Consider the following 24,871-nt stretch of genomic DNA (forward strand, 5'->3'; position numbering starts at 1 on the left):
AGGTTGGCGAACTTGTACCAGTTAAAGATGTTAGCGTCTGTCCGATTTTCCTTGTTCAACACTCTTACAGGTATGCTTAAAGATTAAGTAAACTGACGATTTTTATCAACTTACGTTTTTTACAGTAACTGCAGACACTCTCGCGTACTCAGTGGCCAATTTTCATCGTCAATAGGCGAGTCTTTGCTGACGTCATTGTTTACATTTTTCCTCATTAACATACGACTTTGCGCATAGAAGGCATCATGCTAGACACGATTTTACTAGAAAAACTTAAAGAGTTTGTGACACTTAGTAAGTGGTGAAATTTTTGGCTCTTTGGGTGTAATATCCGAGGAGAAATTGGCTTTCAAAAACATCAAAATTTCTGTGTGGCAAAAGCGCTAATGAGCTCATACGTTCTTTGTAACATTTTGAGCTTTTAAACCCTCGTCGCACAAAAAGTATTCAATACATCGCGCTCAAATTCCTTGGGACAGTTAATCGTGCTGTGCCCTTTCAATATTCAGTATTAAGCTCTTTGTAGCTCCATCAGAAACTGTATCGCTTATGGTAATGAGGCAAATATTGTAGACAAAGATTCTCCTATAGGTAGACAAATACACGAGTTTATAATTTATGCAATGTTGTTATTGTTAGAAACAAATTGGCGTCAGTTTTTTCACGCGTCTGTCCTGTCATGGACAATGAATTTCGTCATACATTGTTGGAGTAGTTTGCGGACCCACAGCGGCTTTGACCATGTTATGACGAAATTCATGATCGATAATAGGACAGACGTATGAAAAACTGGCGTCAATTTGTTAAATACAAGTCGCCTTTTCCATGCAAAAACGAAGCAAACGTGATTAAAATGATTAAAAGATAGCAACATTTTGCTTGAAATGTTTCTCTCATTGCAGATGTGATCGAGGGAAGTCGCTTCTATGAGAACATCTTTGTCTCTGGCGGTGCTTTGCTTACTGATGACAGTATTCTGAAGACCATTGAAATTGGTAATAAAATATGTTGTGGCGTACAATTCGCAGAAATAAAGCAGCGTTCTGATTGGTAGTGTCTTGGTCATAATCATAGTGCGGTTAAAAATTCCATGCTATCAGCTTTGTGAGAGGACATCGAAATTACCTGAGACTGAACGTACTTGCACTTTGGGTGCGAATATTTTTGTGGTACTCTCAAGGATCTGTGGTTAAAAAAAAATGATTCTGGTTTTACAGCGAGAATTGCAAGGGCTAGGCTCTCTTTCTTTTCTAGCCTGATTTGTAATTCATTTTAGGTCCTTTTTTTGTCAGTACTTTATACGCTTGTAGGAGTACGTCTGGGTGGACAGAGACTAACTTCGTTTAGACCCTGTGAATACTTAATGATCCTCTCAAGGGGCTCCTTTTGCGAATTGATCTTGCTTTCACAGGGGGGCAGGGAGGAGGGGAGCGGAGAGGAGGGGGCGGGGAGAAGGTGGGGCGAGGTTACATTTCTCCTTGCTCAAACCTCGGCTTGTAAGTCATTGTCGGTCATTCTCATCTTCGTATTCTCCACAGATCATCTTGATGCTCTGTTGAGCTACCTGAAGGAACAAAGCCTGGCTCATCAGAAGTTTGTCTGGGTTTTGAACATCAGTAGAAATGGCTACAAGAAGCTTTCATTGAACAGGTCAGTGATGATTTCAAGTGAAGTATCACCGCTTTTTAGGATTCTTTTCATCGTGTTCGTATACTCATTTACTGTTTTCTTTCTATGATCTCTAAAGGCCTCAAACCAAGAGAGATTCTAAGGTTCTGGTAAGTTACACCTTTACCTGTCGTTGTTTTTGTCACAGCCGCTGACCCTTGAAGTGCATGAACGCTAAGGAAAAACTGCTTCCCCTTCTAGCCACTTGCTTGTTTTGTATGGTAAAGGATCAGATCCCTGTTTCGCATTTGATATTAAGCGCCACGTTATTTTACCCGGTATGTAAATATACCTTAATGTAAAAATTTAGACCTCGAGATTTTGCTGGCGACCACTTTGATGTTTCAATCAAAAGACTCTCATAAATAAATTGTGTTGATTACTACAATGCAGTTCAAGCACTTCTGTTAATCTAGCCACATCTTCCAGGGTTCGTAAAGATTGAACAGTACAGTAGATTACTATAAGAAAAAACAAATAGTGCAAGGGAGAATATCGCACTTAAAACACTCCTTAAGTTCGAGGTTTTCGCACCAAAAGCAGGGCTAACCTCGACATTGAATAGTTTACTAGAGAGAAGGTGAGATCCTTTATTACAATTTCTTTACGTGTGTTTACAATCGTTGAATATCACTAAGCTGGTCGACTGTCTAAGCCTTACTCGTTTTTCAACGGAGTAATGAAAAAGAGACAAATTCCTAATTTCAGTTTTCAATTCAGTTAGTATAACAAGATGTAGCCAGAGAATAATTAGATGTTCAAGGTGCTTTTTTTCTTTAGAATCTTATCCGTCAGTACAGGGAGGAGGGCTTCGTCACAGTTCTTCAAAAGGTGAGAATATTATAACTACTTAGAGTGCAAATTTGAGTTAATTTAAATCCACTACGAAGTTTTCGATTTCTGATGTGCCGGAGTTTTAGGGTCGGTGATCATCGGTTGTCTTCGAGTGATCTTCGTTAATCTTCGTCATTCTTCGGGTGCTCTTCGGTACTGTTCGAGTGGGTGCCGGAAGTTGTAAGATTTGATTGACCCACGGTTTTGGGCGAAGATATTGTTGCGAAACACGGCATATGTATGACTTATTTTAACGCCAGCGTCACTGACGAATTCTTTTTCTAATCAGGGTTATGTAGCTGAAGGCATGCCTGCTACTCAGCGGTATCTGCAGACTTCACTCAAGCTCCAGATTGATTTGATCTCCGTCTACAGACACGTGATCCTTCTGTCAGGTGCGTCACCAGTCTCTCTCCTCTTGTTAGAGTGCAGTGTTTTGATTTTAAGAGTGATTTGAGATGCTCAAAACAAACAGATGAAAATCAAAACTTGACGATATTGGTTTGATTTAGAGATGATTTCCAGTCCGTACTGCCCAGTCTCAGCACCCTAATGTTTATAAGCATTATAAATCTCACTCGATGGAATGCGAATCGAGGTCCTTCGTTACGAACCACATACATTATCTTTGAGGCCTTTCAAATTCGTTTTCCAACAGCCTCATTGATTTTTAAAGCTGCGAAGTTGTTTCATCAAGTGATATGAGAAAGAACGGAGCATAAAGCTTCGACTGCTTCGCATCCATAATGGCGGTTGTTTTGAAACTTTGATTTACTTCATGTAAGTAGTTGCGAAGTGTTTTCATTTTGTGATGTCTTACATGAAACAAAACAAGAAACGCAAACAAACTCTCGAGATTGCGCAATACGGACTGGAAATCATCTTTAATGCCTAGGATGAACAAAAACGAAAGAAATTGCTCCTTGGTTGATGCGTGAAACTTAAATGGATACAAGCGCTCAAAACAAAATAAAAATGGAAAACTGATAACGTAGAAAAATGTCAAAGTGTCATCTTGTTTAAAATTACAAGCAAATATAGTTTGATTTAGGCAGCGTCCACACTTCGTCCACCGGAGAAATTTGAAAACGCAGTTTTATTTTTCCGGTTACCTAGGCGTACCGTCCACAATAACTCCGTCACGAAAACGGAGCTTTGTGAAAACGCTCTTCAAACCGAAGGAATTTGAAAACGCCGCCTCTTCATTTTCGTGTAGAGGGAAAACATTTTAAAAACGGAGCTTCTCGGAAACGATGACGTCACGATAATCATGTGGTTTCCCCGACCAAGGTTTCCTCAAACACAAATCCAAAATCAGTAAGGGTTTTTTAAAACATTTGACAATAAAAATAAACAGTAAAAGTTTGCGACGTTTCGACCGCTCTTCGGTCATTATCAAGCAAGATGTAAGAAGTAAAATTTGCATAGATATATATAGCTACAAAGAGGTAAGAATGTGTGAAAATTATTAATGAAGTAAAAATATGTAAAAAGTATGTAAAAGAATTTACAAAGTAGTGCTTAAAACAATAAAAAAAACATGTAAAACTAATTAATAAAGAAAAAAAAAAGAGCTATATATGTAGCTATATATATCTATGCAAATTTTACTTCTTACATCTTGCTTGATAATGACCGAAGAGCGGTCGAAACGTCACAAGTCCAAAATGACCGGTAATTGCTGTGTTTTTAAATGTCTACGGCGTAGTGTGGACGGAAAACGTTTGATGCGTTTTCAGAGTGAAACCTCAGTCCTCAAATTCCTCCGGCGTAGTGTGGGCGGGGTCTTAGTTGAACGGTATTGGATAAAAGTAGGACTCTTTATCATCGACATGTAAATTCTAACGTTAGGGCCGTTGGGAAAAGAAGGAACTCTAAGTCCTCAACGGGTTTTCACGTTAAGTTCGGATTCGTGTGAAACTTGTTGAAACGTAGAGTTCCTTTACAAAATTGCTTTCTATTCAGTTTGCCCCATTAGCGGAAGAAATATTTAAATCGCCGCGTGATTCATTAAGGCCTTGAATTGTTTTTCTTATTAACAGATATGGACAAGAACAGAATGGAATTGCCATGGTTCTTGGAACGTGGGGTAGGTTGGATCTTAGTCCTTTACTCGAAAGATGTATTCTACTTACTGAATACCTTACATTCTCTTCAATGTCAGTTCTGAGAATTTAGAACTACATCAAGACTGCATCCCTTAGTTGATGATTTTCTTTATTCTCATCACCTTTTCCTTTACAATATAGAGAAACTGCAACGAGAATTTGGATTTTGGTCGTAGGGTTTAGTCAGATTTTCTTCCGTTTTTTTTTCTTTTACAGAAGGGTGTAGAACACAGGATACTTGACTAAGAAACATTGTGTTTTCATAGAATAAGAATATTCCTGTATTAGGGCGGATGATTCTTGGAGGATATGCGAGAAATGTCCGTGTAAAAATCCGGGGCCTCTCCCTTCTCGAATGGCATTCTTGTTTCGTGATTGTATATTACATGGTGTTGTTTCCTTCGTTAGTGTTAATTGGTATTTTTGTTATCTTAGATTGGAGTCATGACTGTTCAAGAATTTTTGAGAGTATTCGCTGGGTAAGGAGTTTACGTCGTAAGTTACTTTTTCTTTGCGTTGCGTTGCTCCCTTAGGGACGGACCATTATTTTCTTGAGGGGGGGTTGGGCAATTTCCAAAAAAAAACTGTTGAAAAAAAAAGTGTAAGGGGAGCCACGGGGAAAAAATGAAGCAAGTGCTTTCTTCTATCCAGGTGCTGTGTTTGACTTTTTAAAAAAATGCTTGCGCAAGCTATTGCCCACCTCAAAAAAATCATGCACAACGTAAAGTCGTGCCCCAGAAAATTGCCCAACCCCCCCCCCCCCAACATTCAAAATAAAAAAAATAATGCTCCCTCCCTTAAGGACGTTCGCGCGAAAATTTTCCAACATTGATTTTTTTTCTGAGACTTTTACCACTGTAAGATGACGAGTTAGTTATGTCAGAAATGTAAAAAAAATGGGGGGTCACCGACTTCGTTTTGGAGAGAACATGCCCGGAAGAACACCCTAAATCTGAAAAAATCGGGCTTCATTAGCGAATAAGGCCACAGTGTCTGTAAGCCCAGAAATATTGTCATTGAATCTTTGAAGTGAAATGTTCTCTGCCAAATATTGTTTAAGTGGACCTATTAAGTGAGTTTAGTCAGCTGGTGAGGCTTCTTAAAGAACAAGTTCGCATTTAGCGACCATACTTTCACGCGCCTTGCAGCCTTAAGATGGCAGGATTCGATGTCCCGTGGACAGAAATCTTGAATTTTTTTTTTAACTTCCCACATTGATTTTTTTGTTCATTTTGAGACAATGTGGAGATAATAGTAAATAAAGTCTGTTTGTGGAAAGAAAAGTAGGGGTCACCGAACGTTAAATCCAGGCAAAACTATAGCAATGGCCATCTTCCTTATCATTAATAAAGTGTATTATCGTTTGTCTCACGATGTAGTCACTGAGATGTAGATCGCGACGTTTCGACTGCTTACTGCTAGTCTTCTTCAGGCGATAAGGTCGACTGATTGCACGGTATCATTTATATCAACGACTGGTAACGACGTTATGTCCTTGAGGGTTATAAGTTGCTGCAAGGTAACTTGTTGAACTTTTTCTTTACTACAGGGAAAGGGAAGCGACGAGACTGCTTTCAAGACGCCCGATTCCTGAAGTTACTGTGAAAGAATCTTCCACAGTGCCATACTGTTCCACGCCTGAAGGTACGATATCCTCTTTGCTTCCACTTCCAGGGTCAAAAAATAGAGTCTCCTTTCAAGTTACCAGTCATAACCTTTAATGTTGCGTCTGAGAATTTGACCGTTACTCTTTTGATCTGTCTGGAGTGTGGCAGACTTTTTCAAATTTTGTTGCTTTGTCTTGAAAAGTCGCTTAAAACTAATTGCGATTTTCGTTGCCGTCAACAATTCGCCTAATAGTTTCAGTTTGGTGTTCTAGGAGCATTTATCGTACGAGCGAAGGTACTCGGTCATAATTTTAGGACGTGATTAAACAGAAAAAGTAGAGGGAGGCGCGGTGGCCTCCGGATCGAGCGGTCCGGGTTCGAGTCCTGGCCGGGGACATTGTGTTGTGTTCTTGGTCAAGGCAATTTGCTCTCATAGTGCCTCTCTCCACCCAGGTGTGTAAATGGGTACCGGCGAACCTAATGTTGGGGGTAACCCTGCGATGGACTAGCATCCCATCCAGAGGGGAGTAAAAATACTCCTAGTCGCTTCATGCTACTGAAATCGGGATAAGCACTGGCATGATGAGCCATTTGGCTCGTATGCAGACTTTACCTCTACTTTTTTTGTTTTTAACAAAAATGTATTAAAATTGCCGTAATAGTGTCCCTTAACTTGCTTTGTTCTTCATTGCAGATGAAATAGTTTCTCAAACGCCAGAGGGAACACCAGTGTCCGACTCCTCAAATGACAGTCCTTACACGGACAATCATGCTCCTGAATTGTCACGCTCCTCTGGCGCGCCTCAGAAGAGAGCCGTACGTTCCTTGAGTGTGGACGCGGGTACCATGACCCACACTAGGCTCCATATCCTGTCGTGTGTCCGGAGCGTGCGCGATAACATCCGTAGTCAGATTAGCAGTAGTTCTCCGTCTAGCCCTGTTAGTCGGTCCATGTGACTAGACGGGTAGCCACCTCTTTCTGTGGGAGGGTGGGTCGAGCCACTTCTTATTGCGGGGGTTGGGAGGGTGGGTGGAACCACCCCTTGTCTAGTCATGTAGGTCTGTGTAGATGTAGTTACTGTTCAAGTTTACTTAGTAGAGTTGATCTGCAGAGTTTTAGAATGTAATGGACCGTGTAAAATGCCTAGTGGCTTAGTAACAGACGTTCTCGTTTTCTCGCTTTATTTATGCCTGCGTGGCTAACGCTCGGTTAAGAATTTCTTCTTTGCTTTCCATCTTGTTGTCTTTTCATGTAGTTCTTAGATAATTGGTATCATCAGCTTTTGCAATAGGGTTTTCTTTACAAAGTGCAGAAGGGTTCTTTTAACTGTTGATCCTGTTTGCCCTTTAGTCGTTTAGAAATTGGCGCCCAAAAGAGTAGATTTCTGTAATGGATGACCACGAATGCGTTATGTTTTCTTCTCTTTTACTTCAGATGAAGGAGTAGCTTTAGCTTTATTATCGTTATAATACATTATTACATACATAAAAATTACGAAGGGGACTTTTTTTCTAAATTATTTTGAGATAACTTTTGTTAAAGCCATACCTTTTTTCATTTGTACCATATGTACAGCTTATTTTCCTTAAAAAAAAAAACACCCATCAATTTGTCCAATGCAAAATTTATTTTTCGAAAAAACCGCCTAACCCCTATTTTTGCTAAGTACAGGGGACAAATTAATTTGTGCAAAACTTCGGAGATAGATGTTGTCCCCCTGTTACTTTGATCTTCATAAGTTTTGTACTTTTGGAAATTTCTCGAAGACCTTTAGACAGCCTGAGATCTTAGGAGTGAGGTTTTCGGTTGGCGAAAATTAACGAAACTGTCTTGCGTCAGTCAGAATTGGGTCATTTTAATTTTTGTGTATATACTACTGAGTTCAATCCTCAGTAATGACTGCATAACTTTGTTGTTAGTTAATTTTTTTAATTTTCAGGAAGTCTTCAGAAATTATCTTATATTGTTTCAACTGAAAGATCGATCTATTTTGTATTTCCAGTTTTTTGTGTGGTTTAAATTATTGAAGTTTATTAGATCAAATATGTACTCCAGTTGCATTGAATTTGTAAATAGAATGATCAATTTGTATTTCCACGTACAAGTGTTTTTTAAAGAGATCTATTACGAATGACTATTTAAAGTTTTGTTGATCGGAGATCTATATGAATCAGTGCGAATCTCGGCTGTCTATTCGAGTCGATCGGAAGTTGCTCTTTAGTGACGCCACGCTGCGTGACACTGGTGGAGTGCACAACTTGTGATCGACTCGAATGGACTGTTGTTATTCGGGCTATATATGAATGAGATTTTATTTTGAATAAAGTTGAGTTTAGTTCATACCACTGTTCATCTCCTTGTGGTTCGAAGGCCCTTGAATCCAAGTGTTTTGGGGAACTCCGCGTCTTGCCTGCACAAGGGTAGTCTGCGTTGGAATGGTTTTCCCCCACGACGAAAGATCTTTTTTCGTATACTGGCCGCGCGAGAATTGGGGCTGGAGAGAAGCTCTATTCGCACTGCAAACGCTTTTTGCGCAGCCTACATAGACCCTTTTCATAAATGGCTACCAATTTAAAATTCTTTGTATGTATTTAAATTAGTCTCTCAAAACTCGTTTGGGAGTAGAAATTCTTTTGAATTATCAACTCAAGAACAAGGTTAATCAGGCTAATTTAAATACATACAAAAGAATTTATAATTGGCAGCCATTTATGAAAAGGGTCTATAAGGGCGCGGTTTTGCGCTCCTCTAACTTGAGGGGGAGGCCAGCGCGATCGCTGCGCGTTGAAGCCTGTAGGCTTTTCTAGCGGACGAGAAACTTATCCTGCATGATTGGTTACAATCTGCTGCACCGTTATAATTTTTAGGAGGGCGGAGGTTGGGCAAATTTTTACAGAGTAAGAATTTCTAACTGCAGGAAGGATTTTTTCGTTCTCAATTTTCCTTGTCTTGGCTCGCTTTACCTGTTCATTAATGTTTTCTATAAATTGCCCAGCCCCCCACAACTGTTGTCGGTTTAATATCAAGGTAAAGACATGATCATGACTAGCGTGCAAAGAGAATCACCTCGCTACTCCCAGGTAAGAAGAGAGGCTTTTAGAACTATGCCAAGAAGAGCAGACTGCGAGCAGTCTCTCTCTCTCGCTCCCAAATCCGCGGGGAAGAGCACTGGCACGAAAAACGAGAGGAACAAAGCCATTTGCCCGGCGTAGCCGCGAGTAGCGCTAGCATGGAAACAAGAGCAAAAAGAGACTGCTCTGGTTTTATAGAGCGGATCTTTGCTGCTCACCCCTCTGATATCATGTTCTGCGTTCTTTCCCGCGGATTTGAGAGCAAAAGGGAGATTGCTTGGTTTCTAAGACGTGAGTATTTGCAGAAAAACGTTACAATGCTCAAGGGTTTCATTCAATTCATTATATTGTACCTAGCTAAGTCAAACAGGAGCAATCTATGTACAAATGCGCTCCTTCGCTCGATAAGAATCAGCTTTTGTCTTAGTTAAAAAACATTAAAGGCATTATTTACATTATGAGACAATGTATCTTTCGGATGCCATTTTGAAAAAGCTGAAACTTTGGGGTTGAGTAGGTTATATTAAGCCATATTAAGCTAACTAAAGCGTAAATTAAGAAAAAACCCTCGGGAAGTACCCGAGCGGGCTTCCGATCGATTCTTATAGATTGATACACTGCAGTGCGTGTTGCTTAGCAATATCTCTGTCGATAAGACTGCGGGCTCAGACAACCATCAGGCGTCGCTTTCCATTCGACCAAAAGTTCTGGTCGGAAGTTCAGGGAATTTCATCGGGGGCATTAAATACGCGGGTGGAGGACTGTTCCGAGGATCGTCATCTTGCGTTAGATAAAACGGTGGGGGAGGCTCGTACACAACAGAAGGGCTCCCCTTCCCATAATCCTCTTCGTCCTCGTCATCAGAATACGTTGGTTTGTTGAGTGAGGTTTCCGAGATGTACGATGGAGGCAGACTAGGATCATCGTCGGGTAGGACAAGCGGTTTGCCAGGCAATGGTTTAAGTTCAATCTCTGATCCCAAAACGATGGGTTTTCGCTTCTTAAACGTGCGTTTCTCGCTCGAAGGTTTCGGTCTTCGTCGCCTTAAATACCAAAACAGCAAGGCCGCTAGAACGATGATAATAACAACAATAAGAAGGCCTACAAGAACGTGTTTGTACCACAAGTTTTCTTCCACCCTGGCCTCTTTTCGAGCAGGGTCGATCGGGGTTTCAGTTGGAGCGATGAAAGATCCGTTACAAACGCCAAATCGTTCCTCGCTCGCGTTTACAACGGGAAAGCCTTGTAACGCTTCCCTGAATTCCTCTCTTACTTCGCCGTTCGGAAGAAGCATCTTGTTTGTGACGAACTGCAGTTTTTCCTTGTCACAGCTGTCTGTAGGCAACGAGTCATTCGTCCAGGTCATGATCACAGATCCGGGAGAGAACTTCAACACCCTGATCTTCGATTCGTCCGCGTCGTCGTAATAGACAGCAATCTTCTTCAGTAGCGCGAGCCTTAAGGCTAGATTAAACGTGGCAAATTCGTTGGTTATTCTGACCCTCAATTCCTGTGCAACTGGTTTCTCTGAAGGAACGACAAGAACCTCAAACGCATCAAAAGTCTCTGCGCTGTCGTTATCTCGAGCCCGCAGTACTAACACCTGACCCAAAATTCCATCAGGCACATGTTCGTCCAGCGGTAATCCGTTTATCGTTTGACTGGCAATGTCAAACTGTAGCCAAAAGTTTGTCGGAATGCTCGAACCATTTGCAAGGGTCATCGATAGAGTCAAGTTACGCGTGGTCGCCTGGTCCTCCCTGTCGTAAAACGTGTCGTTGGGTATTATGAACTGCAGGGCCTTACCCGCAGGAGCTCGTACCCGCCCTATGTTGTTAAGAAGTAGCGGGGGAAAGTTGGGTGGCGATGTTGGCGGCGCAGTGGCTGGTACAGATGAGGTAGGTAGCACGCTGACTGTTTGGGTCGCGCCTGTCGCTGATACAGACGGAGTCGTGTTCGATGAAAACAAAGCAGAGCTACTTCGAAGTGTACCTAGAATGAAAGAAAAATGAAAAGAAAAGCTGGAATATTTAGAAGTACGAGAGACAAACGTAACACTACTAGAATCTGGCGGTTTGGACAAGGGGATTGTAGCTAAAACCACAGTTTGGGAAATGCTAATTGCACGGAAACTTATTGTCGATGAAACTATTCCGGGACTTTGCTTTGGAGCGGTGGGTGTGGTGTAGGTGTGTGAGGCTGTTTGAGAAAAAGTCGCAGTAGAAAGAAGTGAAGTGGAGAATCGTGAGCGTGACAGAAGATTTCGTGATTTGGTGATACGAGAAAACGTGACGTGACGGGTGAGACTTACGCGCGATAATGGAGGCGAGGCAGTACTGATGAAAGTCCCGGATGTAGTGTAACTTGGCAATTCTACAGAACTAAAACTGGAATAGCTCCTAAAAGAGCTGTTTAGAATGACGCCAGACTTACTTGAAGAAAAAGAAATTGTACTTAATGAAATCGTCGGAAAGCGGCTTAAAACAGTGGATTTCCCCGAGAAAGGAGATGAGAAAGTTGCCGTTTTGTATGTCATCGAGGTTAGTCTACGGGTCGAGGTCTCCAGGGTTGTAGAAGGGAATGCTTTGCTTGTCTCTCTTGAGGTATAGACCTCTTTTGCTGTTGTTGTCATCTTTGTTGTTTTATCCAGAGGTGTTGAGATCCGTGGACTTGAAGTCATTAGTCTTGCGGCTGATGAAGTTCTTGAACTTGCCGATTCAGAGGCTAGAGTAGCCACGGTCAGACGTGACGGTAACGCTGTCTTCAAAGACAGCTGATTGGAGGATTGTGTCCCGCTGAAAATTGATCTCACTGTCGACCCTAGCGAAGAGAACAGTAGCGAAATCGATTTTGGAATGGTGGACACAACAGTGACTGAGGATGTTTTGGAGAGGAGTGTCGTGACAATCAACTCTGTTTGGGAACTAGAAGCGTGACTCTTGATCACCCTTGATGTCACATCAGAAGTCACGCTTGGCGCTGCTACGGATGTTACGGTTATCAGCACTCTTGATGTCACGGTTGATACTGTACTAGTGTTTGTCTTCAGTGATCTTATTACAGACGAGGAATAAAGTTCTGATGACCGCACTGTAGAAACAGCTGAGGATGAAGGCGTGACTTTGACTGACGAATAGGAAACACGAGGTGGTGTGACAATGCGACTGATTGAAGTACTTTGAGAAACAGTTCTGCTACCCTGAATCACATCTGAACTACTCCTCTGAGTGACAACCGAGCTCTTTGATGTCATCGATAAACTTGTATTAACTATGGAATTGGCTTGCGTGCCTTCAGAACTGAACGATGATCCTACAAAAATGGAATTTGTAACTACAACCGTGCTTCGCTTTGAGAGCGTGACAGCTGAAGCGTTACTCAGTGTGCTTGCAGTGCTCTTGATCTGCGGTGACGAAAATCTAACAGAAGTCATTCTTGATCCAACAGTTGTATAACTTGGTGCAGTGGAAGAGTTCATTTTCACTAGGGTGCTTCTAAGCGTCACTACAGTTGCGTTGTGTAACGTGACAGTTGTTAAACCTTGGGACAATAAACAACAAAGTGTCACGAAGAAAACAAAGTGTCACGGGAGAAGAAGTCTATTTGAGTAAACAGACGACTTATGCCACTGAACTTAAAACTATTACCATGGCCATTACAGGCAGAACAAGGAAGTAAACTTATGAAGCACATCATCCTGTGATTAAATGTATGTTCCCCAACACAGTGAATGGATAACAATATAAAGTAGATGTTCCAACTCACAAGGCGTCAGGAGGAAAAGTAGAAACCAGATTGAATAGAAAAGAGAGCAAAGGAGTTAAAAGAATAGCGATATCACTCCCAAAAAGGGTGAAGAAATGAACGCTGACATACCGTATGCGTCAAGAGTTAGACGGCATGCATCGACAATCCAACACCACAAAGAATCATGTATGTTTGTACGGAAGGGAAAGTTAGTGGAGAAAATTAAAAGATCTCTAAAGAACGTCCATGGATGGTGAGTTGTTTGTAACTAAACACAGCGCAGTGGGTACAAGTGGTTCTCAGTTCAGTGCAGTGTTCAATAACATTACAGTGCTTGATGTGCAAACAATTCACTGGTGTCTTACCACTGGTTTTCAGAATGCTGGTGGTCCTGTTCACTTGAGGGCTTGATGTGGGTATGACTGTGACACTCGGCTGGACTGAACTGGGAATCTTGCTTGAGACACTGAAAACTCTACTGCTGGAGTGCGGGACACGCGTGCTACGTGAAAGCGTGCGTGTACTCTGCGTGGAGTTCACAGGCATGCTAAATTCCGTCTGCATTGTGCTCCGTGAAAGATCTAGTGTACTGACAGTGCTTGAAGACGCCGAGCTTGTAAAGCTTGACGCATTTTGAACTGGTGAGCTGGTTGGTATCACTGTAGCAGATGTTAGTACCACCGTGACGGAGATTGATGTTACTGTGGCTGAGGTTGGTATCACCGTGGCTATTAGGGTGCTGTTAATTCCAAAGGTTGAACTTGCCAGAAGCAATGAAGAACTCATAACAAGGGCACTGGAGCTAGGAGAAACAGTCGCAATTGTACTTAACACTGCTGTTGAATTTTGCAACACTTTGCTAGACTTGATGATGCTACTTGTGCTGATAGCAGTCGTCAAGTTTTGTGACTTCAACGCTGACGTAACCAAACTTGAGTTCAACAAGGGAGTGGTCGTAGTTACGCTGACTTCAGTAGTTGATATCACTGTTCTGTTTCCCGTAAATATCGCAGTGGTTAGCAGAGAAGTTGACTTCAGGGCTGTACTGGTGTCTGTGGAAATTAAACTGCTCGTGTTCATCAAATGGCTGCTTTCTGCAGATGTCACAGTGCTAGAAAATGTAACACTTGTTTTTGAATCAGCTACTAAACTACTTGCGTTGGGCAGCAAAATGATGGAAGAACGAAAAATTGATTTGCTGCTCGACAGAACGAACGAAGAAGTATTGGTGACACTTCTACTTAAGCTGGGAACATCTGACGAGGAATTTGCCACAAATACTGTTGATGAGACTGTTTGTGTAGAAAGCATAACTCGCGTCGCGTTTGACGAGAAACCTCTTTGAGGAGAGACAGACGAATTCCCAAGTCGCGTGACAGCACTTGTCAGGGCCGAAGATCTTTCTTGTGATCTTGAAAGGGCGGTGGAATTCACGCGAACTTCAGAACTTGCAGACGCTGTCACAACTGACGTGTTTGGTAACTTCGTTAAGCTACGACTCAACACAGAGCTTGGAACCACGCTTAAAAATTGAAAAGTACTACGTGATGAGTCTGAGCTTAACAGGAATGTAGTTGTTGTGCTTTTTGGGATAGACGAAATGTTCACACTCGATTCATCAACTCCTCCCGAAGTGCTAACGACAAGAGTGCGATTAGTGGCAAAGGCAGTCGGGAATTTTCGGGTTCCACTCGTCCTGGTTGGCAAAAGCATCGACGTTGTCAAGGTCACAAAAGTTGACCTCTCGCTTATAGATGTTGAATTCACCACTGCAGTTCTCTTGGCTGTGGAGGGCAATTATGGAAACATGGATTAGGCAACAAAACACGATATTTGAAAATTTCCGTCCACAATCCATGCAGTTTACATTTACTAGAAGATGATATCCGAGACAGGGGTATGCAGACACTTCATGTGGTTTGTCATGTAGCATACTCTGGTTCTCGGCTGACCGCTGGTCGAATTGGGAAGAGAAAAATTGAATCAAAATTTTTTACGTCTTGTAAATTCTTCGTTTACCAAAAACGCAAAAAAAATTTGGAATTCTGCAAAAAGGAAAATTGGGTAAGAAGAGTTAAGGCCAAGACTGGCTGACAGCACAACGATTAACAAGAAATCTTTCAAGCTAGAAGAGAAATGAAGGCATGTTTGACTTTGATGCCTGAGAACAGATCTCTGAAGCACTCAGATTATAAAGAAAGAAAAGAGTAAAAGAAAGGCAAAAGGTTAGTGTGGTTAACAGTTTAAGCTACGATAAATGCAATCATGAAATGTGATCCACTTCCAGTAGTGTCATCCATCTAAATTATGATTACTATTTTTTTAGCGTACGTAAGATTGTTGATAAAGACTGTGAGGTTTGAAGGTCAGGGGAGATCAGACTTGTCTTTGTTCATTTCAGTCCCAATATTGAAATAGGGATTCTCCCTACTAGTTACTATACATTTCCCTTAATGCCAGTTCTGAGAATTCAGCAGTACATAAAGACAATATCCCTAGGAAGTCAATATCAGTGGTTTCCTGTTATTCTAAAAAATGTTCCTTTACAGGAAAATAAATTATTTATAAGGGAAATGAGAAATTTTTAAAAGATGGTTGTTTTCATCCGGAAACCATGGAGTGGTTGTCATGGTAACCACAAATCAAACAGCATAAATATATTCACAAAAGATGTTTTTCAGTCATATACACAAGTTACACTGAAAGCAATTCCGAGTAGACTGCGCTGAAAAGCTGTACTAGCAGATACAAGGCAAACTTACTGGTGGTCGTATTCACTGTTATCACCACACTGCAAATGAAAGAGAGGAAAATATTTATTACACAGTGAATTAACCTACATGAATTACACTAGAGAGGGCCATGGATAGGGCATCCTGAATTTTTTTCAAGTTCATTGTTCAATATCTGTCCCGTAAGTTTCCAATCTTATTTGTTTTCTGTCTGTTTCAGTAGTTCTTTTGTGCTCTTCTACCTACTAGGTAAATGGACAATTTTTTTTATTCTGGATTCCTACTATTTGAAAGTAATTGTGTTTATTATACGGCTAGTTCTGCAAGCAGGCAAGATGAATCAAATCCTACGCTGTAATTGGCTACCCGAGCGGGCAAGATGGAGCTATCTTGCCCGCTCGGGACTACCCGCCGTGTCCCGCAAGAAAAACTTCCCCAAAAGCCATATAATTAATCCTTTATTGACCAAGCTTGTTCGGTCAATATGGCTGGATATTGGCCTCGTTCTTTTTTTTTTGGGAGTTTACTGACCTCAACTCCGTCTTGGTCCAAAAACACACACAAAAAAGAACTTGGCCAATATCCAGCCATCTTGACCTCACACTTGGTCAATAACCCATATATCTCACATTACCTACTGTGACATTTAGCCAATGTCTGTGCAGAATTTTCACATTCTGGCAAAAAGTAAACTATATACTAATCTGATGTGCCAACCTTTTAAATAAAACCAGAAATAATTTCAAATTATACAGTCAACACTTATAGGAGAGCCTGTAAGTTGGTTCTCTTGTTTGGGTTTTACCTGAGGAGCTAAAAGAAAGTAATGTGATCACTTCTCACCTTGTTAAGTTCACACTTGTTACAAGAGGAGAGGCTGTCAATGACGACATGATAACAGTTGGTGCGGATGTAACACTTGGTTGCAAGGTAGCACTTGTGATGTTTCCAACAACAGATGTCATGTTACTGGTAGATGTCACATTCAACCTTTTAGAGCTTGATGACGACAGCACAGTGCTTGAGGGCTGGATCAATAAACTTGACAGGGTATCACTGGAGATGTTTAGTGATGGATCTAAGGAACTTGTTATGGCAAAAGATCTTTGTGTGCTGGTCATTGTTGGTACATATGAGGTTGTTAAGAATGTTGACATTGGCATTGGTGAAGTTCTGTTCAACAACATTGTACTTTCAAGTTGAAGAGTTGATGAAAGCAATGTTGGAGAGCTTGTAACAAAACCACTTGTCACCAATGATGATGTGACATTTTCCACAGAAGTTGTATTTGGAACTAGGATGACCAAGCTCGACGTGGGAGAAATTGAGAAGGTGCTTGTTAACGTTGCTGACAAGATAGATGATGAATTAATTGTTTGATTGACTGACGTTGTTACAAGTACTGATGTGGTAGCAATGGCCACAGAGCTGTTTGATGTAATAACTGTGGGAGTTGGTATGGTGGTCAATGTTGGTGATGTAACATTTGGTGTCGATGAATTTAACTGTGATGTACTAATAGTTATTACAGAAGTTGGCTGAAAAATGGTACGAGCCAGTGAAGGACTTGATAAAAGACCAGTAGAAGCAATCAGTGTTGTTATGTTGGAAGACACAGCAAATTGGGAAGTTCTTGTTACCTCTGTACTGTTCACTTGTGGTGTAGATGGTATTAGCACTGTAACATTTGACAAAGGTGTTGTACTAATTGATGGGACAGTGGGTGAGCTTAAGACAAATGTTGCTGATTCATTTGGTGACATAACAAAGATTGAGCTGTTCCTTGTCCCTGTTGTTGCTGGAAAAGATAAACTCGAGATAAAAGGCACTGACAAAGAAATGCTAGGAGATGCTGTTCTTGTTGTAAATGTTGAATTCAGTGATGGAGTAGTGACTAAGGATGATGTTCTGTTGACAAACTGTGTTGCATTTCTTGACAACACAGGTGTGGAACTGGTCCCCATTAAAATTGAAGAATTGAAGATTGAAGTTGGTGAGATACTTGTCATTGAGCTACTAAAGTTGGTGACGCTTAAGGACTGGACTACTGTCTTACTAAATGACTGACTTAATGTTGTCACGTTTATGCTAACACTAGATGACGGAATGTCTGCTCTGTTTGGTGACTGACTTGACACCGTGAAGTTGATGCTAAGAGTAGAAGATTCAACTGTCTTTGGTAGTGACCCACTAAATACTGTTGTGTTAATACTAACACCAGTGGATTGGACAATAGTTCTGTTTGGTGTGACACTGGATGTTGCAGATGTAGATACCGGTAATGTAATAGTTGAGTTAACACTAACTGCAGACGATGTTAAAGTAACAGTTCTCAATGTGACCACTGATGTGGATATATTTGACATTCTAGTGGGCGGGGCACTAGTTGTTGTGGGAGTAGGGGTAGGTGTGAATCCAATCCCCCCTGCTGCTCTCCTTACTCTGCGTCTAGCCACATTCTTTTGCGCACCAGACATGACATGCCAGCCCACAACTGGGAAACCCAACAGGGTACTTATGGTTCCATCCTGAGCATCAGTTTCAAGCCTTAAGAAAGCTGCATCTTTAAGCTTGAATGCACCACACCCTATGTTCCACATCAGCAAACTCCTAGACCCCTTGGAAAATCTGCCATCTCCCACACCAGCTGCCATAACGGCCGGGTTATCAAGCTGTTCAGTCACTGGATGGGAGCTTTCACCAGGAAAGAAGCTAACTTTACTAGTATGGATGCTAAGGTGATCAGCCATTTTCGACAATAAAACCATTCGCTCATGGCCATTTAGGCTTTGCATGTCGGCATTCAGTACAACTGTACCCAGCACTGCCTGGGTACCAGGCACACAGGATAAGCTATGAGAGGGCTTGTGGTAGCTCCTAGAACCTCCAGTACCAAAATGAACTGACACTGGCAGTTCATTGCTTACAGGCATAACAATGATGGAAAAGGATCGCGATCCACAAACATGACCTCTTACTGCACTGTCCTTTGTCAAGGCCACCACCAGGATATTGTATGTCCCATCATCTTTATCTGAGGGGACACCATACAGTTGTTTCTTCTCACTATTGTAGGATAGCCAGTGTGAGAGAAATCTGTCGGCTGTTTCTGAGACCTGAAATGTTATTAATAGAAACAAGAAAAAACATAAGCTATGTGATAAGACCATGAGGAAACAACAGGTATCACAGCAGGGGTAGTGCTGCAACGATACAGCGATGCACTAGTGAATCACAATATTTTTTGTCACGATACAAATATCGATATTACGACAAGATATCATGATATTACATGTATGATATTGCAATTCTTCATGAATAAAAAATTCATCATTCAGAAATAACTGTCTTTTATGACTCCTTACCCAAGTCCAAGCCCTTTTAGAGCTATTTATTAAACAAGGGACCTGGGAAAGGGAAAAAAGTTCCATCTTTGCTTTGTATTGCTTTGCTCAGGTCACGTATCTTTCAAGATGGCTGCACAAAAGCATGCGCAGTTCCAATAAGTTATCAGCTGACACAGTCTGATGTGCCCACGGACAAAACAGATGGTTCATCCGTTCTTTGCAGCTCTTCTTTGCAGCTCTTCTTCGCCTGTCAGTTGTATGTAATGATGTACCATATCATGTATCGTATTAGGGCACTTGTATTGAGATAAGTATTGTATCATGAGAAATTGTATTGTTCCAGCCCTGACAAGGGGTGCTTACCATTTAGCCAAAAAATCTAGAAATTTTGGTTGAAAGTTAAGTGGAACAGTAATTATTACTATAGAAAAATGAGCTGTAAATGGTAAGCACCATTTTCTTTACTTGGTTTGCTGATTTTAGAATAACCCTTTCCATTGTTCAACATTTATCCCAACCGGTTTAGGCCTAGGTCACACTAGAGCCAATTTTGTTTGTTTATAATAAGTAATAAACCTGTCAATAAGTAGCTTAAAATAAGTGTGACCCCCAGTTTAAAAAACTTGGAACTATTTGAATTTACTTTTACCAGTGTGATCTGGCCCTTATCCCGACAAACCCTCGTAAGCACCCCAGATAACTGTGCAACTTGTCTTGCAGTAATGTAACCTTTCTTCGTCAGAAAAGCCACATGAAATATTGGTGCCAGATTTATTGGATGGCTGAGCCATCAAGACTTTGTTCCCTGGGAACAAGTTTGAAGCCAGCAGTGCAAAAGAAAGTTGTTACAACAAGGCCACAGTCAAGACTATAAGTATTCAATGCAGCCTTAACAGTGATAACATGGTTCAGTTTGGGGTGTTACCCTTGGCAACATATCCTGCAACTTGTGTTGCAACAGTGGCAAACAAATTACACATTCCAAAATATTATTGTTGCTCAGTGTAATATCGCCTTAACTCGTTTACAAATATTATTATTGCTATTATCATAGTATAGCAACTAATAGCTTACCACAATGCTGTCCACTTCACAGTCAAACACACTTGTGGATATGTTGTAACTGAATGCTGATCCAACGTAAACTACTGCATCGTTTAATTGACTTTTAACAGAAGGTGTAGGCTGCAAGCTTTCTTGACATGATACCAAAGGCAAGAAAATCCCTCCAAGAAAACAGGCGATCAGCAATAACGAATGAAGTCTAAGTCTTGAAATTTTCTTTGTGGACACAGCTCTTCTTAAACCATCAAGAACAGCATGGGACAGACTTGCGAGCAGCAATAGCAGATTGAAAGAACAAAATAAATTAAACCAAGTCCACTTTGGTCTAGCACTTAATAAAGATTTCCTTCTCCAGGGTTTACACTTCCTATAGTTTCTACTACATGTTTTACATGCAGTTCTCAGAGGATCATAATTTTCTGAAAGTTGTGAGTTATCAATACATCTTTCAAGGACTGTCCAAACAGACACACCCGACGTAGTCTTATTTCGCAGACAACATGAAAAGGCTGTGCCATCCATCTTCAATCAGTGAATTCCTTTATCTGTTCTTTCCTTCTGTTCCAGTTAAAATCATCATGAGCAGACAACAGATCGGCTGCTGAAAATGGAATATAAGGAGATTGTTGGAAGAAAAGTGCCACACAAATTCAAAAGCCAAAATCTCCACATGTCAAATACTTGTATCGTAAATTATACTACTCCGCTACAAAAGCCAAACTTCTGGGCTAACCTTGTTTTATGCCAACATGTTTACTTACAATGCTATACTGTAGACAATTCATTCATAACGTAGATATTTTTGATAATGAAGTCAGATATACGAGGACCTGTTGCGGTTTATAATTTGGAAGGAATAATGTTGCCGTATCGACACTTCATGTTCTAAAATAACTCTGATAGTCAGCCACGATGGAAAGAATGCACAAGAAGAGATTGCGGCAAATGCGTATGTGCACGAATGTAATTATATGATCTCGAATTTCGTTTCCTTGTTTTCATGGTTACATATGTAAATAGTGAGCTGAAAACAACAGCGTAACGGCAATTTTTTCTAGTGGAAACATTTCAACCACGTTAATCGAAAATTGATGGATCGAACCTTGCTTCTGTTTGTCTAAAATCGGCTTTAACGAAGAAAGTCGAAAACTTAAAGAAGATATTGGCAATTGTTTCTTCGCACTTAAATGATAACATCGAGATTGTATTCGGAAATCTATCCAAGCTAGCGCCGGCTAAGTCTTAGCTACAGCTTCGGTTGGCCATGGGAGCTTCAAGTTTTCCTCTTACCCCTTGAAAAACACAACTTTTTGAAGCTGAAAATATGTTTCAAAGGCGTAGTTTACAGTTCTGAAAAAAAATTACAGTTTTTAAACAGAGCTTTTTTTTTACCAGCTGCACGATCGCTGTCCGATCGGATAAAGGAATACCAACGGATGAAATAAACATGTTCGAATTCGAGCTGTTTTCCACAATAAATCAAACAATCAACCTTACCTATAGTTTCCTCGATCGCAAACGAAGTCTTCTATGCATTTCTTGTTACGTTTTCACGGTAGCATTCTACAAAATGCTCTCGATATTGCCTCAGCACAGACTACTCAGCGAAGATTACCCAGCGAACCATCGATCGATTCAAATTTCCTTACTCTTCGAATCAATAATCAACAGCGTCGTTCGGTTACCGAGGTCCCAGAGGCATTTTCGAAAGCCGCGTCATATTCCAAATTTGGAACGCGACTGATTGAAAAGACCTGGGAACGAGATTGACTCGAGACGGAAGATTAGAATACTGGACCGGACTTTTTGTCTGGTGATTCCGGACTAACGGCCTTAACTTTTTACTTCAAAACAGTTTTTTTTTCCAAATTTACTTTTGGATTAGATGCCATGAAGTCTTTCCTTGCTCACGGGAGTGTCCATTTTTTTTTCTCTTGGGGTAGTTTTTTTTTTCTCTTGGCCCTCTATTCCTCCCTAGGCCCTGACAGCTGTGATGCAGTAATATCCAAGTGCAGACCTGTCAATCCTCTCAGTTTTGCTCCCAGTTTTTCCTCTTTGCCTCATGCGCTCCCAAAGAAGACCTGGAACCCCCAGGTTTTTCTGGAAATAGATTATGATATAAAGCTTCTAAAAGCTTGTTTGATTAAAAAAGAATTTATGCTCAAGAATCACTTTTTTGCTTCCATTGTACAGTGGAACCTCGTTAATACGACTACCTTCGGGCCATGAAAAATTGCCCGTATTAACGGGGTGGTCGTACTAACGAGGTAGGGTCACGGCATTATGATGCAACACGCCTTAAACATGTAATGCACATGAATACCTTTAATTCCGCTATAAATCAACCTTTTTACAATTATACTTGACTTGATCTTTTTTTACAAGTGTTTAAATGGTCTTTTAAATACTAACCTATCCATGTTTATTAATTCCAGAGACACTGCAGCATGCAATCTGAGAAATGCTGACCTGTCATTTAAAATTCAATATTCAAGAACAAATATTCTGAAGTACTCTTATTTCCATAGAACAGTCAAAGCCTGGAACTTTTTACCCTTGCATGTCAGAAAGTCTGAGTCTCTTTCTGAATTCAAACGACTTTGCAAAACGTATTTTTATCAGTTAGATGCTAAATTAACTTAATCTTTCTTCTATTATTATTATTATTATTATTATTATTACCGGTTTTATTGTTATTACTATTATATTTATATTTAATTTTTTTTTCTTTTTCTGTAGTTTGGGTGGCCATTTGTAAGGGAACTTGTTCCTGTTTTTGGCTTTCCCCCTCAGCTTTATATGCATGAATATGTATGTATTTCTGTTGAGAAAATGATTAAAAAAGTAAAATGCTTCAACCTTACAACAGCAATTCATTTCAACTGAACAAAACCGAGTGCATGTAATGTGAAAAAACAATGACGTCTTTCAGTTTCTCAACAGGATATGGCCTCTTGTGAAGTGTCCGTTAGAGCCGTTATTTGTCAGATTGTATCCGTCTTCATTCAGCTTCCTCACCAGTCAATTTGACCAGTCGTGTTAACAGGGTAATTTTATAAAGAAAATAAGGACTTAGCACTCCAAGAGGTGGCCGTTAGTTCTAATATCAAGGTAGTCACAGTAACGGGGTTTTCAGATAGGAGAATGTCTGGGCTTTTGCTTGGGCCATAAAAAAAGTGGTCTTAATTAACGGGGTGGTCGTATGGCGGGGTTCCACTGTAATGTTCAGCCAAGGTCTAGTTTGCTAGTAACATACATTCTATCGTGACCTTGGAGCATTTTGATTCAAGGCAACTTCATGTATAATTTGCTTAATCTCTAGGGCCGGGTTGTTCCATAGCCAGTCAATGCTAACCCTGGATCAAGAGTTAACTGGTGTATTATAATTAATTTTTCTTGTATGAAAATGTGTTTTCAGTGCTTATGTTTTGTGTAGTTTGAGATTATTCAAACTCAAAACTGAAGGACAAACAATATAAACAGGAAACCTCAACGAAAAGTTACAAAACTGAAATCAAAATTCCTGCTAATTCTGGGTTAGCTTAGTTGGGCTTTGAACAACCTGGCCCAGGTTTCTTTGGGTTACCTCCAGACTTTCAACTTTTGAGAGCTGACAGTTCTGTTTGTATATTTCAACAGACATAAACCAAAGACTTCATATGTTTTAAGTTCTGAGCTGTCTGAAACTACTGGCTGGTTATGGAGAAGGGCATGTAATATTGGCCAGGAGACGATTACAAGGATTACATTTTCCAATTATTCAGGGTAATGGAGACACAAGAGTCCAGTTGGGGACAGGATAGGTAAATAAATGCACAAAAGCAGAACTTTCCAATGATTTCTTAAGTGCTACTTCAAGCTCAATCACGTGGTAAAACAATTTAAATCCACCAGTTTAAAAGCGAGTGTTTCTGGGTGTTGGTTTTGAAACGTGATGTTAATTCGTTTTTTGGTCGCAGGAACTTACTTTACCGTAGATGTTATCAAGTAATTGTCACTTTCAAACAAGGCCTTACTTACTTACTTAATCTACTGTGGTTGACCAGCCTTCAGCTGCTATGTCCGTTAGGGAAATAGTCATAACCGCTAGGTTTTGCGTACGTGTTCTCCGGTTAGATATATCCACGAGGTTTTCCTCGGTTAGGTCAGTTCAAGTGCAGATTTCACTGCGTCAACTTCTACTCGGCATTGGGCCATAGTTTCTCTATACACTGTTACTCGTCTATTCTATCAAGTCAAGTTCAGTGCGTGTGCAAACCAAAGTGAGTAATCTATTCCTTGTTTTTTACGGTTAGTTCTTAGGTTTTCTATTCTTATTCGTTTCGGTTACGTTTCCCTTTATCACCTATCAAATGGTCTGTATCGTTACTAAATCGGTTAGTTAGTTCTGTATGCTCGGAATCGCGCTTGATTAGGTCCATATCTCCAATATAGGGTTATTTTGCCATAAAAGTACCGTCCAAGTTACACACCGTGTAGCCTATTAATCGTTTTCCAGCCTTCCGTACGATCAGTATAAGTGCCGATTATGTTACACTTCCATGTTACGGACGTTATTGAGAATGCTAGCAATAGTTTCTTCATTTGTGTTATTTTATCTTTATACTTCGGTATGTTAGTTACGTTAGCTTCTATTTTCGTTATTGTATTTCAGTTCGAACCGGCATACGGTTTACATCATACGACTTACG

The 24,871-nt window shown here is 40.6% G+C and overlaps 2 protein-coding genes across 5 annotated transcripts in view; one reads left to right on the forward strand and one right to left on the reverse strand.

Annotated features, from left to right (window-relative positions):
* LOC145496402 (uncharacterized) overlaps positions 1-8,558 on the forward strand; it is a 42,602-nt gene extending 34,044 nt beyond the window's left edge. Inside the window, exons 25-34 of the mRNA XM_081476039.1 lie at positions 3-70; positions 903-995; positions 1,539-1,650; positions 1,748-1,778; positions 2,449-2,499; positions 2,792-2,897; positions 4,545-4,591; positions 5,046-5,089; positions 6,160-6,254; positions 6,912-8,558. Coding sequence (XP_081332165.1) covers positions 3-70; positions 903-995; positions 1,539-1,650; positions 1,748-1,778; positions 2,449-2,499; positions 2,792-2,897; positions 4,545-4,591; positions 5,046-5,089; positions 6,160-6,254; positions 6,912-7,174 — 910 coding nt within the window. The 3' untranslated portion in view covers positions 7,175-8,558. The remainder of the gene's footprint in view (positions 1-2; positions 71-902; positions 996-1,538; positions 1,651-1,747; positions 1,779-2,448; positions 2,500-2,791; positions 2,898-4,544; positions 4,592-5,045; positions 5,090-6,159; positions 6,255-6,911) is intronic.
* A 95-nt stretch (positions 8,559-8,653) lies between these two features.
* LOC145496405 (uncharacterized) lies at positions 8,654-22,159 on the reverse strand. 4 transcript variants are annotated; one of them, XM_081476044.1, is made up of 7 exons: positions 21,678-22,156; positions 20,190-20,781; positions 16,612-18,884; positions 15,799-15,827; positions 13,402-14,820; positions 11,723-12,829; positions 8,654-11,281 (listed from the first exon to the last, which is right to left on the reverse strand). In XM_081476044.1, the coding sequence occupies exons 2-7, from the start codon at positions 20,700-20,702 to the stop codon at positions 9,966-9,968; spliced, it is 6,657 nt and encodes a 2,218-aa protein (XP_081332170.1). In that variant the 5' UTR covers positions 20,703-20,781; positions 21,678-22,156; the 3' UTR covers positions 8,654-9,965. The 4 variants fall into 4 exon arrangements, with proteins under 4 accessions (XP_081332170.1, XP_081332169.1, XP_081332168.1 ...); XM_081476043.1 differs by having other exon boundaries at positions 8,654-12,829; positions 20,190-20,778; positions 21,678-22,159; XM_081476042.1 differs by having other exon boundaries at positions 8,654-12,829; positions 21,678-22,159.
* Positions 22,160-24,871: the final 2,712 nt, after the last annotated feature.

Source organism: Orbicella franksi, chromosome 9 (assembly GCF_964199315.1).
Source record: "Orbicella franksi chromosome 9, jaOrbFran1.1, whole genome shotgun sequence".
In the NCBI taxonomy this organism is placed as follows: Eukaryota; Metazoa; Cnidaria; class Anthozoa; order Scleractinia; family Merulinidae; genus Orbicella; species Orbicella franksi.